The 14,655-nt window shown below is 53.3% G+C and overlaps 1 protein-coding gene and 1 long non-coding RNA gene across 4 annotated transcripts; one reads left to right on the forward strand and one right to left on the reverse strand.

Moving 5' to 3' along the window:
- The first annotated feature begins 289 nt into the window (after nucleotides 1-289).
- URAD (ureidoimidazoline (2-oxo-4-hydroxy-4-carboxy-5-) decarboxylase) lies at nucleotides 290-11,643 on the forward strand. 3 transcript variants are annotated; one of them, XM_015098158.4, is made up of 2 exons: nucleotides 290-514; nucleotides 8,577-11,643. In XM_015098158.4, the coding sequence occupies exons 1-2, from the start codon at nucleotides 340-342 to the stop codon at nucleotides 8,912-8,914; spliced, it is 513 nt and encodes a 170-aa protein (XP_014953644.2). In that variant the 5' UTR covers nucleotides 290-339; the 3' UTR covers nucleotides 8,915-11,643. The 3 variants fall into 3 exon arrangements, with proteins under 3 accessions (XP_014953644.2, XP_042110793.1, XP_042110794.1); XM_042254859.2 differs by having other exon boundaries at nucleotides 290-6,659; nucleotides 8,577-9,291; XM_042254860.2 differs by lacking the exon at nucleotides 290-514 and adding an exon at nucleotides 6,698-7,923 and having other exon boundaries at nucleotides 8,577-9,291.
- On the reverse strand, nucleotides 9,265-14,378 carry LOC121820443 (uncharacterized). Its single transcript, XR_006060978.2, has 2 exons — nucleotides 10,728-14,378; nucleotides 9,265-9,816 (listed from the first exon to the last, which is right to left on the reverse strand). It is a non-coding gene; the product is annotated as an uncharacterized LOC121820443 (long non-coding RNA).
- Nucleotides 14,379-14,655: the final 277 nt, after the last annotated feature.

Genomic DNA, 14,655 nt, shown 5'->3' on the forward strand with positions numbered 1-14,655 from the left:
TTAATGGCACCAGAAGGCTAACTGGCTTGAATGCTGAGGCTGAATATGGCCTCTGCCGGCTTGGATGGTGGGAAGAGTTTCGCTGGACATGTTTCCCCCTCTGCAAGATCTCTGCTCGCTGGATTAGACCTTAAGCCTGTGTTTGTTGATTGCACAAGAACTCTGGATCTCTGCTTTTCCCAGAGGCATTTAAAACATGCCAAGCTGGTGTTGCAAAAAAAAAAAAAAAAAAAAAAACCAAGCCTGTGCATTCAGCAAATATAATTCGACGAGCAGAGACGTGTCAGTCACTCACCCAGAGGAGAGCCCAGTCCTGCCACCGCCGCTGGAGCACACGCCATGGACATTGAGAAGGTCAACTCCATGGGCTTCGGAGAATTTGTGGATGTGTTCGGAAACGTCATCGAGAGATGTCCTCTGATCGCAGCCGCAGTTTGGTCCAAGCGCCCGTTCTCTGGCTTGGGAGATTTAGAGAAGCACTTTTTTGCCTTTATTGATGGTCTTCCATTGTCAGGTAAGGCTTTGGGGTTGGACACTGAGAGTCTCCACGGAGGGATTTCAGGTGTGCTTATCAAAAAGATAGGGGAGGGAATTCCCTGGTGGTCCAGTGGTTAAGACTCAGGTTTCACTGCGAAGGGCCTGGGTTTGAACCCTGATTGGGGAGCTAAGATCCCACAAGCCATCAGTTCAGTTCAGTTCAGTTCAGTCACTCAGTCATGTCTGACTCTTTGCGATCCCATGGACTACAGCACACCCCCTTCGCTGTCCATCACCAACTCCTGGAGCTTACTCAAACTCGTCCCACAAGCCATAGTGTGGCCAAAAAACATTTCTTTTAAAATGGGGGGAGGGGAGGTCTTGTGGCTGTTTTGGATTTTTAAACACAATTTTTAAAGGTTACTTTCCATTTAGTTATTACAAAATATTGGCTGTAGTCTCAGTCTTGTATGATATATTCCCGAGCGGATCTTAGACCCAATTGTCTCAGCCTCCCCTCCCCCATCCATCATGCCCCTCCCGCCTCCCCTCCCCTCCCCACTGGTAACCTCTAGTTTTCTCATCTGTGAGCCTACTTCTTTTTTGTTATCAAACTGTTTTGAGATGTTTGAGCCTAGTCGCTTATCCCGGGTATACACATTTACTTGTTTTTGCTGTAAGGCTTGGTGAGTTTCTTCAGACTTTTGCAAAAGAGAGTCAAACCCTTGCAGTGTTAAGTGGACAGTAGAGTGAAAGAAGGTTCATTGGCTCAGGTAAACTGGCTGTTAAATATTAAAGCTCTGGGGTTACCAGGAAAGAGGAGGCAGCCACCTCCTCTGGCCTCAAAGCTGCTCAGGGACCAAAGGTCAGGCTAGTGTCCCCCTGCCCCGCCCCACCTCAGCCCTGCATTGGCTTTGGGAATGTCCCTTATGCAAGAGAGGAGACCGCTCCGTATCAGACTATCTGAGGAGCCTGGGGGGGAAGAGAGAATGGCTGACGTTTTACCAGAAAGGGCCGGTTTGGACTAGGCGGCTGAGGAAAGTAAAGTCCCTCAGGTCAGCAGCTCCCTGTGGGTGTGAGGTAGAGGGGGAACGACAAAAGTCTGAAGAAATCCCTCTGGAGAAAGGGGTAGAAAATGCCGATTTCCTCTGGGTGGAGAGAGAAAAGGAGGCCCTTGGGGGTGTAAGATGGGGAGAAGAGGGAAGTTTGGGGGCGAGTCAGGAGGACACACAGCCTCCCAGGGGTTCACAGGCCAAAGGTCAGCGGCCAAGGCTGTCTCCCAGGCTGTCCTCAGGGTCCCTGGAGAAGCCTGGACTGGCTGAGGGGACCTCGAGGGGACAGGCTATCTTCACAGAGGGGCTTCCACAGGGAGCTGGGCTGTGGGCACGGCGCTCTTCTGCACAACAGTCCTGGCCTGTGAGCCCAGGGCTCCGACACCCAGCCCGGCAAGGTTTCCAGAGGTCAAAGGGAGCCTCCCAAACAAGGGGCTCCTTTATTTCATTTTAGGTACATTCAGGAAGAGGGGAGGATGAGGGATTAAGCCAAGCTGACAGGAATGTGGAGGCCCTGACTTCCCAGCGGTCCAGTGGTGAAGACTCTGAGCTCCCAGTGCAGGGGGACCCCAGGTTTGATCCCTGATCGGGGAACTAGATCCCACACCTGCTGCAAGTAGGAATGTAGGGGCCCTGTTGACCCTCACCCACTGCCTGCCCAAAGCTGAACCCGCAGCCCCCACACACCCCGCTGCAGCCCAGCTGGCTGCAAACGTGAGGCTGCAAACTGTATCTGGGCCAGTGTCAGACTCCCATCCCACCCCGTGGGATCATATTTCAGAACACTGGAATATGATCAAGATTTGCCACGGGAATGAATGAAATCGTTCCTAAGGGGATGTTGGAAGATGGTGGAGCCCAGCATTACCCTTCCCCACACACTTTAACTGGGGTGACTTTCGAAGCAGGTCAGTGGGACAAAACCACTGGAGGGAGTTGGAGCCACCTGGGCGTTTGCTTGCTTCTGCACTCCAGGCAGTTCTTTGAGGGACCTCCCTGCTGGTAGAGCTTGCTTCTCAGCCCTGTGCTGGTGGCCACACTTGCCTGGGGCAGCTGGGAGTGCAGCCCTCTCTAATCACCTTCCTCCTATCTAATCATCTTCATAGCATTAAGCAAGCAGAGTTAGTGGTGGAAATAATGATGATAGCCCCTAAAATGCATTTTCCCCTTACTATTGCTATCTTTCAAGCACCTTTCCCAACATTTGGCATTTACTAACTCCCTTAATCCTCATAATAATCCTATAAAATAAGGATTATCATTAGTATCCCCATTTTACAGATAAGAAAACTGAGACAAACCCTGATAACCCAACAGCTTTTGAAGAATTTTCTGGAAATTCAAAGGCAAAATCTAGAAACAGTTTCTAGGGACTTCATCTATTCATTCACTGATTTATTCAGTAACGTTAATGCTTGATGTGGGGTTTTATTTTTATTATTATTATTTTTTATCTTTTTTTTTTTTTTTCTTGGCTACATTTCTTGACTTGCAGGATCTCAATTCCCAGGTCAGGGATTGAACCCCGGGCAGCAGCAGTGAAAATCCAGAATCCCACCAGGGAACTTGCTGGTTTTGATTTTTTTAAGTTTTTTTTTTTTTTTTTTTAATGTGGACCATTTTAAAAGTCTTTATTGAATTTGTTACTATATTGCCTCTGTTGTTTGTGTTCTGGCTTTTTGGCCAAGAGGCATACGGGATCCTAGCTCCCCAACCAGGGATCAAACCCACACCCCATGTGTTGGAAGGTGAAGTCCCCACCATTGACTGCCAGGGAAGTCCCCTCCCTAGTTTTTAAAATAATCAAGTAAAAGTCTAGCTTTTATTCTTAAATGTTTGCTCACAACCCCGTAGACTATAGCCCCCCAAGCTCCTCGGTCCGTGAAATTCCCCAGGCAAGAATACTAGAGTGGGTTGCCATTCCCTGGATCTTCCTGACCCAGAGATTGAACCCATTTCTTCCTGCATTGCAGGCAGATTCTTTCCGCTGAGCCATTGGGAACAACTTACTCCTTAGATAGTAAACAACAAACTGGGTGTAACAGAGTCTTTGAATCCTAAAACTAAAAGGGACCTTATAGATATGTTCAGGTTATGACGATCTATCTGGTCAAGGATTAATTTTAGATGATCTAAGAAAACCCTCTACCATTTAAAGAAAACTGAAAATTCTGTTTCAAGAGTAAGCAGAGGTTGACTATTCGTTTACTATGGTGATTACTGACCAGTAGGTGGCAGTATAGGACTAATATTTCGCTCCAAAACTAATTGGCCAAATACCTTTTCAAGCCAATCAGTTCCTGATTCCCAAGCCAGAGGAATGGCAACAATAAAGGGAAGAAGGTTCACATGTTGCGCGGGCACGCGCGCGCGCACACACGCACACACACACACGGCCAGTAATGAACAAATTCAATAGTGATTTGTATTAAACATCAAAGAGCAATAAAAATGTCATACCAGTTAATCATGCATCTTTCTGTGGCATTTCAGAATAGCAATTATGCCATGATTCATTACTCAATACTTATTTCAGAAGATAGCAGTTGAAAGCATCAAAGAGTTGGATACCGATAACTTCCTTCAATGCAGGCTATAAGGTATTTATACGAGGCTATTATGATGTGTTCGTTCAGTCAAAGAATATACAGCACTTTCTCCCCAGAGTGTCAGTCAATAAACACTTGCTAAGTGCCTACTCTTCCCTGGGGTATTGTCCCTGGCCCTGGAGTTAAAGCCATGAACAAGACAAGTCCCTACCTTCAATGAGCAGACATTCCAGTGAAGAGATGCAGGATTAACATACATAAAAAGGATCATTTCAATTCTAGACTATGAGAAGAACATTTGTATTAGGATAGAACATATGTAATAAAAGAGGTCTTTCTTAAGTGACAAGAAAGACCAGGCGGTTGGAGAATGGTGGAGAGTGGAGGGATGCGAGGAGAGGGGTCAGGTGGAGGGCCTGCAGCAGCAGTAAAATCGAGAGGCGATGGTCAGGGGGACTAGGGTTGGAGCAGGAGAGATGAAGAGACGTGGCTGGATTTTCAGGACGAATTTTAGAGTTAGAGCCAACAGGTGTTTTTGATAGATTTGTGGCAGGAAGGCAGGTCAGAAACAAAGAGAAATGAAGGATTGTTGTGTTGTTTACCTTGTGTCTGACTCTGGGACCCAACGGACTGTAGCCCGCCAGGCTCCTCTGTCCATGGGATTCTCCAGCCAAGAAGACTGGAGAGGTTGCTATTTCCTTCTCGAGGGGATCTTTCCAACCCAGGGATCAAACCTGCGTCTCCTGTGGCTCCAGCGTTGGCAGGCAGATTCTTTACCACTGAGTCACCTGGGAAGCCCGAAATGAAGGATAACACCTGTGTTTTCTATATGAGCAGCTGAGTGGGTGGTGATCTGTTTTCTGCAACGGGGATGAGTTCAGCACTGAGAGGACAGGATGGCGAATGGGAGCTTGGCAAGGCTGAGATACCAAATAACCACCCAGAGGACAATGTTGAGTGTTCAGTTGGCTCATAACAAAGGAACTCAGGGAAAAGCTGAGGACTAGACTAGACCCAGGTGTCATGAAATAATCGATGACATTTGAAGCTAGGGGGCTAGATGAGAACGCTTAGGGCATCTGTGTGAATCAGAAAGGAGGAGGTGTGAGGACTGAGTCCGGGAGCACTTGTGTCGCTGATCTGGGCCAGTGATGAGAAGAAGTGATGATGGGAATCTTCCAAGGAGAGAGGGCTGACCACATGACATGCTGCCAAGAGGCTGAGAGAGAAGAGGCCAGAGCACTGGCTGTTGGCTTGAGCAAGCTGTCGTTGCCTATGACCTGAGAAGTGCAGCCTGGCAGGCTGGTGGGGCTGGAAGTGTGATGGGGTGAGCCTGGGAGGCGGGGAGAGGAAGTGGAGATGCCCAGGAGACAGTCCCCAGGAGCAGCTGTGCTGTGAGGAGGAGTAGAGACACAGGGAGGAACTAGAGGACCACAGGCAATCAAGAGAGGGCGCTTGTTTTCTTTAGGGGTTGAGTGCTTCTAGGGTCGGTTTGTGTATTGATGAAGTGGCAGTGATGGTGGGCGGGCAGGGGGATTGATGGTTGAAATCGTAGCCTTTGACATGGAAGGAGGTGCTGGCTCCCAGAACACAAGTGGAGAGAGAGGCTGGCCCAGGCCATGCACGGGACAGGAGGGTGGGCACACCAGCTGGGACAGTGTGGGGATGCTGGAGGACACTGATGGGCTTCCAGGCCAACCGCCTGCTCTTCAGCAGCCGCCACTGTCTGCTAATAAAATGAGGACTGTCGGCTCCATGCCAGGAACTCTTCAAGGGGCAGAGATTCTTGGTCTGTGGTCGCAGCAAATAATGCCTATCCACACCTGCATCTCCAGACCATCCCATGCCAATGGCAGAGGCAGTGCTGTCTCAGATTTTAGGAGAGACTGAAGGACAGACAGTACTGAAAGGCCTGAAGTGAGACACCCAGCCAGGTTTGGGCACTCCAGGTAGGAGGACTGCAGGGCTGAGGTGGGGAGGTGGGGAGTACCCAGGCATGGTTTCCAGCCTCCTATTGGGGCTTAACACAATAGGGGATGCCCCAGCTGGGGATGCAGCGCTGGAGGAGGGACAGAGCTGTCTGGCAGGAAGGATTGGAAGGGGCATATCAGTGGTTTGGGGCAATAAAGATGGAGTCCTCAGCTCAACGGGCTCAGGTTCTATTTCTCCAGAGCTACCATTCCCTGGCTGCCTCCTCACACCATCTTCTTTTACCTACATTTGAGGGCTCTGTGTGTGTGTGTGTGTGTGTGTGTGTGTGTGTAAATCCTCTTTTCTGATCTCTTTTCTTCTCTTTGCTCTGTGCTTCTCTCATCCCCCTTGTCTCCCGCCACCATCGGAAAACATGCTCAGTACTGGGCAAACATTAACCCCAGGTGATGTTTTCAAGAGAGGGAAGAGCCCAACTGAGTGAGAAGCCAGGTGTCAGGGCCAGAAAGAAGAGGCAGGTCTGGGATGCGGGCGGCCACCCACAGGACCGGGGTTCTGCTTGGGGCCACGCCACCGGGGGACAGACCCAACCCCTGGCCAGGTCCTCCTAGCAATAACCTCGTTCCCTGCGCTGGAGCCAGGCCTCTGCAGAGTAAGAAATGAGGGGAGGGTGGCGTGGGGGGGACGCTGAGTTGTTCAGTGAGAAGGCGGGGTCTTGGCCCCCTTACCTCCTCACCCCTTTGAAAATCTGAATAAACAAGGAGGGGTGCAGGGCGGGCCTGCGGTCAGGGCCTGTGAGCCTCCCAGACCCCCGCTGCCCACGCCCATTTGGGGGGGGGGCGGTCCAGACTGGGTGGGTGTGGAGCGGATTCAGGGGGCGCCCAGCCTCAGACTTGGGCAGCCTCCACAGCACAGCCACTCTCCAGCCCAGGGCTGCTTGGGCAGCCTCCACAGCACAGCCGCTCTCCAGCCCAGGGCTGGGGGCGCCCAGGTAGGGACTTTATCACCGATGTTTTCACATCACCCGGATGCGCTGAACGCGGGGACCAAGCGCCCCAGCTTTGCAAGGCCCAGGAGAGATATTCTAAAATGGGGGGTATTGCCAAAATGGGATTACTGGTGACCTGAGTTTCATTCTAAACCACATTCAATCTTGAAGGGGCAGCCAGCGCTCCAAAGCCAGTGGTTTGGAGTCCAGGAGCCCCACGTAGGCAGCTTCCTGGCTCAATGACCTTGGGCAGGTCACCTACTCCTTTCTGAGCCTCTGATGAAGCCTCTCTTCAATGCAGAAGTTCCCCCCACCCCAGTTCTCCCACCTCTCAGGGCACAAGTCCACAAGTCAACAATCCCAGTTGTCCTTTAATTGGGCAGAAACTATAAGATTTAAGCAGGGGGAGTTTATACTCTAATTAAAGGAAGAGTCATTCAGTGATCCCCTCTTTCCAGAGGAGCCTCACACCTGTCCTCAGCCCCAGGGACAGAAACTTCCAGCCGCAGGGCAGCCCAGTTACACTGAGTTTACTAGGGCAGGTAATATGGCTATTTATTGAAAAACTGCTAGCATCAGGTGCTGTTTGGGTAAATGAATTGTCTCCAATCCTTGCCACTCCTCAGCAAGCTAGGTGTCATCAGCCCCATTGTTCCCATTGGGTTCCCTGTTTAGCATATCTGAAATCTTGCCCAGCCCCACGGATTCTAAATCTCCCTTTAGCGAACTAAGTAAAATGATTGGCTAGGGCTCAGGAGAACCCCCCTGGATTAGGACTTGAAATCGCCGGACTCACACCACGGGTGGCCAATTTCAGGCCAGTGTTCAGGGATGAGGAGAAGCTGCCTTCCCAGGAAAGGTTGTTCTCCGCGAATTGTTTTGAGATCTACCGTGGGAGAAGGGAAACGAGCCTCAGAGACGGTGGGTGGTGAGTGGTGCTGTTTTCCTAAAAGGAGGAAGCCACTTTCGTTCAAAGGGCCGTAGGATTCGGCTGGAAATGGGTTTCTTTGCAGTTAATCATCTGCAAAGCTCTTTGCACGCCTGATTCCAGAAGCCCAGAGCTCACACTTAGGGTCACAAAACCCTGGGCATTTATTTGCCAAGCTCCAAGGATGTTATCCCTGTGGATCCTCCCCGCCCTTCTCCTTTCCAGAGCGAAACCCATTCCGTGGCTTTTTCAGGAAGTCTTCAGGCCCTTGTGTCCGGCCCTCTCCGACATCAAAGCCCCCCTGAGAGCAAAGGACTTTGAAAAGATACGAAACGCTCGGGTTCCCTTATCGCGTCCGCGCTCCCTCCCGAGCAAGTCGTAAATTCCGAGCCTCCGCGGCCGCTCCCCGCCGCTCTGCTGGCCCCAAGGTCTCAAAGGACAGACTTGTCACTTCCCGCCCCGCCCCCGGGGCCCCGGCCGAGGCCGAGTGAAGCGGGGTTGGCGGGGCGCAGGGTTCAGGACGAGCTGGAGGGGGCGGGTGCGCTGGGCGCCCCGATCTGCCCCTCATCACGTCCCGGGACCCTGCTCTTCTCCGAAGCCCTTCGGGGCGCGATAACGCGCTCCCACCGCCTTGTGTCTGTGCTTCTCCGCAGGCCAGGAGGGCGTCCTGCGCTGCCACCCGGAGCTGGCGGGCCGCCAGCCACAGTGCGGCCGACTCTCCGCCGAGTCGCAGCGGGAGCAGAGCGCCGCAGGCCTGCAGAACCTGGGCGCGGCCGAGCGGCTTCGGTTCACCGAGCTCACCGCGCAGTACCGCACGCGCTTCGGCTTCCCCTTCGTGCTCGCCGTGCGCCTCAGCGACCCGGCGGCCGCGCCCCGCGAGCTGGCGCGCCGGCTGCGGTGCCCGCCGGCGCAGGAGCTGCGCACCGCCTTGGGCGAGGTGAAGAAGATCTGCCACCTGCGTCTCGCCGACCTGCTCGGGGAGCAGCCGTAGCGGCCGCGCCAGCGGAGGACCCCGGGACGCAAGTCGGGACGCGCCAGGGCCGCGGGCGCGCGCGATGCGCTTAGAACGGAGTCCACCCCCGCTCACGGAGGCCGGGGCGAATCGAGACAGTCGCACGAATAACGAGCCCTTCTGTACCCCTCCCCACACGCGCACCCTTTGCCAAAATATCTGTTGATAGTTTCGGGCTTTGCCACCGATGTATCCAGCTCACTGCTCCAATTCTTCACTCCCGCTGCGGCCCGTTGACACCACCAGCCTATGCGGATTCCAAAGCGCTCATCCAGCTCGTTTGGGCCCCGCACCCTCTCCTGCTATGCCCCCAGCCGCAAAACAAAACGGACAGAAAAGGAATCTTTTATTCTCCAGCGATTTGTCTGTTTTTTTTTTTTTTTCTTCTCCCACCTTAGTTGCTGCGCCGACACTTACATGAGAGTGGAAGGAGTCTCTCTGAAACTTGGACAAACACAGGAGCTTGAGCTGGGACTGACAAAGCAGCCTACGGGGATGGAGGGCGGGAGAGAGCCCCGCGGGGGCCGGCGTTGCGGAGGCACCCGGTGGGGGACGGCAGAAAAGGCTAGGAGTGGGGCTTCTCCAAGCTGGATGGGCCTGAAGGTCCAGGGCCCTGTAGAACTGATAAAGCGGGGAACGGAGGAAAATCGGTTCTGGCCAGAGGAGGCCGGACCTGGGGTTCCAGAGCCCCAGAGAACTGGTGTCTAGCGTGTCCGCTCACACAGCAGGAGCCCACCACCTTTCTCTCTCTCTCAGTCATACCCATCAGAAGGTCCAACAAACCCCAACCAGCGCTCCTTAGACTTCTGTTGGCAGAGGGGAAACAAGCCATGCCGTCCTCGTCTCCGCAGAGGGAGTAAGACAGGAAGGTGGAACTGGCCCTGCTGAAGACACGAGCTTTCGTTAGTGACCAGCCGGGGTCTGCAGGGCAACAAGAGCAATAGAATCTTTCCATAAAAAGCAGTGCAGCAGCACCCTTGCTGGGGGCTAAATTCCACGGACAGAAGCCGCTGTCTTAGCATGGGAATTTTAATCCAGGAACCCCGCTCCCCTTTGCCAACTTACAGGTGTTGCCTGCTAGTGGTGAGGGTGAAGGCCAGAGGCTGGGGAGGGCGGCAGGTGGGGAAGCCAGGAGGTGAGCCAAGGCCCCACCGTCACTGTAGACCAGGGCCGGCAGCGGGGTCAGGGGAGTCCCCAGAGCCGTCTCTGGATGTGGGAATACCAGGTGTCTATTACAAAGGACCTGGGTGCAAAGGTGGGGCCCCTGGGCCTGGGGCTAGACGCCTGCCTCCCTCTTGCTGGGGTAACCTGGGGGCTTTCCTGACCCAAGTGAGAAACCTGCTGTTTGGCAAAGAAGATTTTCTGGCCCCGATACAAGGACCTAGGGCTGGGCCTGAGACTGAGTATGATTAACTATATTGAAGGCACCCTACTCAATCCTAGGGTGAGCCCACCTCTTGGACAGAGGGACCCCCATATAAATATGCTCAGGCTAGGACAAGTGGGAATCCCCAGGGCCAGATCCGAAGCCCTATTTTTAGAGGTGGGGAGCTGCATTTTGCAGGGCTCAGGCACCATCTGATGTCTACTATTACACAGTTAACATTTTGAGGGCTTAAAGCTTGTCCGCAAAATTGTTTGTTTCTTCAGGAGGGGATACAGGGTGGGGGAAGGCGCTGAACCCGCCCCTTCAAAAGAGCTGGGGGAGAAAGGCGAGAGCCTCTACCTAAGCCCTGAGCCCTGGCAGAGGACCCGGGGGGCGCGGGGAAGACCCTGGACACCCCACACCCACCTCCATCCTCCTGCGGGCGGCTCTCCAGAGGCTGCCAAGGTCTGGCAGGGCTGTTTTCTTCTGCCATGTCTTGGCTCAGATAGTGATGTCCTGGGCTTGGGCATGTTTTCTGGTTTCTGTGCTCCTGGTGCGCAGGACGCGGGAAACGAACCAACCGGACAGTGAAGACACGTGGACTTGGACTCGGGCTTCAGCAAAGGCACCAGCCAGGACCGCTGGGTGGCCCGGAGAAGTCGGGAGAGGGGGTGCAGAAGTGGTGGTGCAGTTTCCGGGGTGAACAGTTAATATCCGTACTTACTAATTCATTTAAAAAAAAAAAAAAAAGCACAACGGCAACTCTTTAGAAAAGTCGGAGAGCAAAGAGCTGATTTCAGTTTCAGTGACTCTTCAACCCCTCCACACACACTGCCTCCCGAAGTAGGGGTACTGCTTTGCCCACTGTCACTCCCCCTTGAAATGTTCAAGACCAGCCGGCAAGCAGAGGCCCCAGGAGAACGCTCCCGCTGGGAACTGCCGAGCCCAGGTCCCACTCACCTATGTGATGGGAAACTGAATGGGTGGTCTCTTTCCGTCACCCATACAGGTAGGACCCTTTGGGGTCGTGTGTCCAAAAGAGGTACTGGGACACTGCTGGGGAAGTAGAGGATGAGGAGAAAGACAAGGCGATTTCTTTGCATTCCTTTTACTCATTTTGAATTTGACACATTTCCAGGGGTCAGCCACAGGATGTGGGTTCCCAATCAAAAAATAAAGATGAGCTCTTTTACAGAAAGTAATTTACTGTGGAATAGATGGATACTTTTGCTGGCAATTGAAGAAACATCTGGATGGAGTTCAATTCAACAAACTTATACCCTGCAATTAGCAGGTGCCCCTGAAAAGGAGAAATATAATAAATAGGACTTGGAAAGCAGAATTGTCACAACAGCTCAATCTGATTGTTTTGAAACTATTTGGTTCATGGGGTGGGGATGGGGAGTTTGGCTTCCCCCCGTGACACCAGTCACCAGTCGGTTTGGGGTTGGGGAGGCTGTTTCCAGGGTGGCACCCAAAGCCTTAGTAATTATTAACATTTGCACAGAGTGCTCCTGGTTACAAAGAATGCACCTGTGCATAGCTCATTTAATGTTAGTGACCGGAACAGCTAGCTGTGTGACCTTGGGAAGGTCACCCAACCTCTCTGGGCCTCAGAGTGCTCCTTTGTAAAATGCAAAGGCTGCAGACATGAAGTCCTTTGTCCCACCCCCACCCCCCAACTCCCTAACCCCTACCAGAGTTCCCTGGTGACTCAGACGGTAAAGCATCTGCCTACAATGTGGGAGACCCAGGTTCAATCCCTGGGCTGGGAAGATCTCCTGGAGAAGGAAATGGCAGCCCACTCCAGTATTCTTGCCTGAAAAATCCCATGGACAGAGGAGCCTAGTAGGCTACAGTCCATGGGGTCGCAAAGAGTTGGACACAACTGAGAGACTTCACTTTCGACTTTCCTCTCTAGAGAGTAGCTTCCAATGGGGCCAGTAACCCAAGGAGAGCTGCACCCTTACCTGAGCCCCTTCCCTCTGCCTCATACACCTTACTTTGTAGGGCTTCCTGGGAACATATTTTCATATGACAAACAAAGGTCATCACCTTAGGCACGAGACATCGGTAAGGGAACAAGCGGTAACTCCACGCCAAAGCCATGTGATAGCATTTAGGTGTTGCTGGCCTGGGGGCCGGGTCTTCTCCACAGTGAGCATTCCCTCTCAGGCTTTTAATTCTTGCTCTGTGCTCACGCATCGCACAGAATTAGACCAAGTCATACAACATCCACAGACTGATTCTAGCAGGATGGGTGGGGAGGGCTGGCGGGGGAAGAAAATAGGCAACCACCATTTATCCCCATAATTTGCAGCCACTGGGCAAAACCAGATTTCTGCACCCAAATATCAGCCCTTTGTCCAAGGCTTTTTCTTTTCCTAGCTCTCCTTGAGCGGAAGGAGAAAAAAAATTATTTCTTGCCCCTGGATGAGAAAGCTCACTGTTTTATCCACTCTCCTGCACCCTGAGTGTTAAACGTCTAACCCACCGATGACCTCCCACAATTTCAGGAACTCTCCCGCAGGTAGGCAGGACAAGAAACTCAGTTTGCTTGGGGGGAACATTCTTGACTCCCTTGGGTGGGGACGAGCCTGTGAATGAAGCCGGGCAGCTGTGGGCAGCTGCGGCCCCTCCCTGCTGTTCAGGATGAACACGTTGTGCTCCTTTGTGGCCTGATGGAACTGAGCAGGCAGTGGACCCTAGGGAGACCCTACAGAGAGGACACTGTGACTGATCTCTCTCCCAGAGATGTTAGCAGAGCAGCAGGGCAGGATTTCTTCTCAAACCACCCCTTATAGAGGCTTCCTTTATGTGAGGGGATTGCTGACTTCGTGCCGTTGTTGGCCCCAAAACTCTCCAACTCCAAACTACACAACGACCGAGTAGTTTTTCCCACAGCAGTGTAGACTGCCAAGCTGAATGGTTTTATCAGACAACACTCTTCCTTGTTGCTCTTCCTTGTTTCTCCTGGGAATTCAGGTCCGTGCAGGTTGAAGGCTTCCTGTGCAGGGCAAGAGAGGGAGTTTGCAAGAGCAGCGCTCTTTGGATCATTTCCTTGATCTGAAAGGGTTTCAGAAAGTAGATTCGCTTGCTAAGGTGGAACAGACAGCCTGCCCTACCTCGGTGTCAAGGGTCACAGGTGCCCCAGTTCCAGGAGCCACAAATACAGGGAAAAGCAGGGTCCCCCCCCAGGCTGGAGCAAACACTGGGGACCTTTGAGCAGAGAGGCAGCCCTGTCAATGATCTGTGGATTCAAGGAGTGTCTCATCTCCCTGGAAGAGTGGCCCGCCCCTTCCGGTGCCTCCTGCTCCCCACCCAGCTCTGTGCCCCTGCCCTTGCCAGCAGCCAGGATCCTGGAAGCCTGGACCCTCTTGGAGGAATGTGGAGTGGCTCCGACACTGTCAGTAACAAAGAGACGTCCCTTTGATAACCTAAGTGGAGCCCACCCCCAGTCTTCGGGACCCTTTTATTTACCTGGGTCTCTTTCTTCCCACCCTTTCCTGCCCTAAGCAGCCTACTCAAGCTCCGTGGGGTCACAGCCTCAGGCCCAGCCCCACCCCAGCCCCAAACTTCCCTATGACTTGGAGACCCAGGTACTGGTAGGCTGGGCCAGAGCCTTGAAGAGTGAAGGCTGGGGACAACCATTGAGGGTGATTCTCAGCTCTAGCCAAGAGGCTCTAAGACCAGGCACCTTGGTCTCTGCTGGAGGCCTGTCCCACGTGGCACCTGCACTCCCCCAGGGCCACACACCTGCACCCAGAGGCCAGAGGAGCTGCCTCCCCTCCCCCACCCAGAGCAGGCTTCCAGAGGTCAGGAACCCGACAAAGGGCTCTCAGAGGCTAAGCCATGGTGATGAAAAGACACCAGGGTCTCTTCCCATCAGCCACTTTGCACCCCTCCCTGATTGCTCCCAACAGCCTGCCCCTGCAGGAACCCAGATGGGCCCCCTCTTGGCTGAGGGAGCAACCCAGACATGAGGGGATATTTCCACTCCAAGGAGCTTGTCCAAGGACATCATTATTGCTTCCTTTCCCCTCACCCCCAGCCCAGGACCCAGAACCATAGAGGGGCCATGCTACTGCCATGAGGGCCCATTTCTTCATGAAGGACACCAGCCAGTGTTCTCTCTCCAGCCGTCACACCCCACACCCCAAGTGAGCATGGGCCTCTCTGAGATCTGGTGTGACCCCTGGGGCCAGATCAACCCAGGCCGCTCCCAAAGCATTTGGGCAGGCAGGCCAGGGCCCTTTCTCCAGGGCAGAGCGGAGACACAGCTGGAAAACCGGGACAATTAGCCAGCGGCCGGCGGCCATAAAAACGCAGGAAGCGGCCACCGCAGGGTGGAGGG

The sequence above is a fragment of the Ovis aries genome, chromosome 10 (genome assembly GCF_016772045.2).
Source record: "Ovis aries strain OAR_USU_Benz2616 breed Rambouillet chromosome 10, ARS-UI_Ramb_v3.0, whole genome shotgun sequence".
Taxonomy (NCBI): domain Eukaryota; kingdom Metazoa; phylum Chordata; class Mammalia; order Artiodactyla; family Bovidae; genus Ovis; species Ovis aries.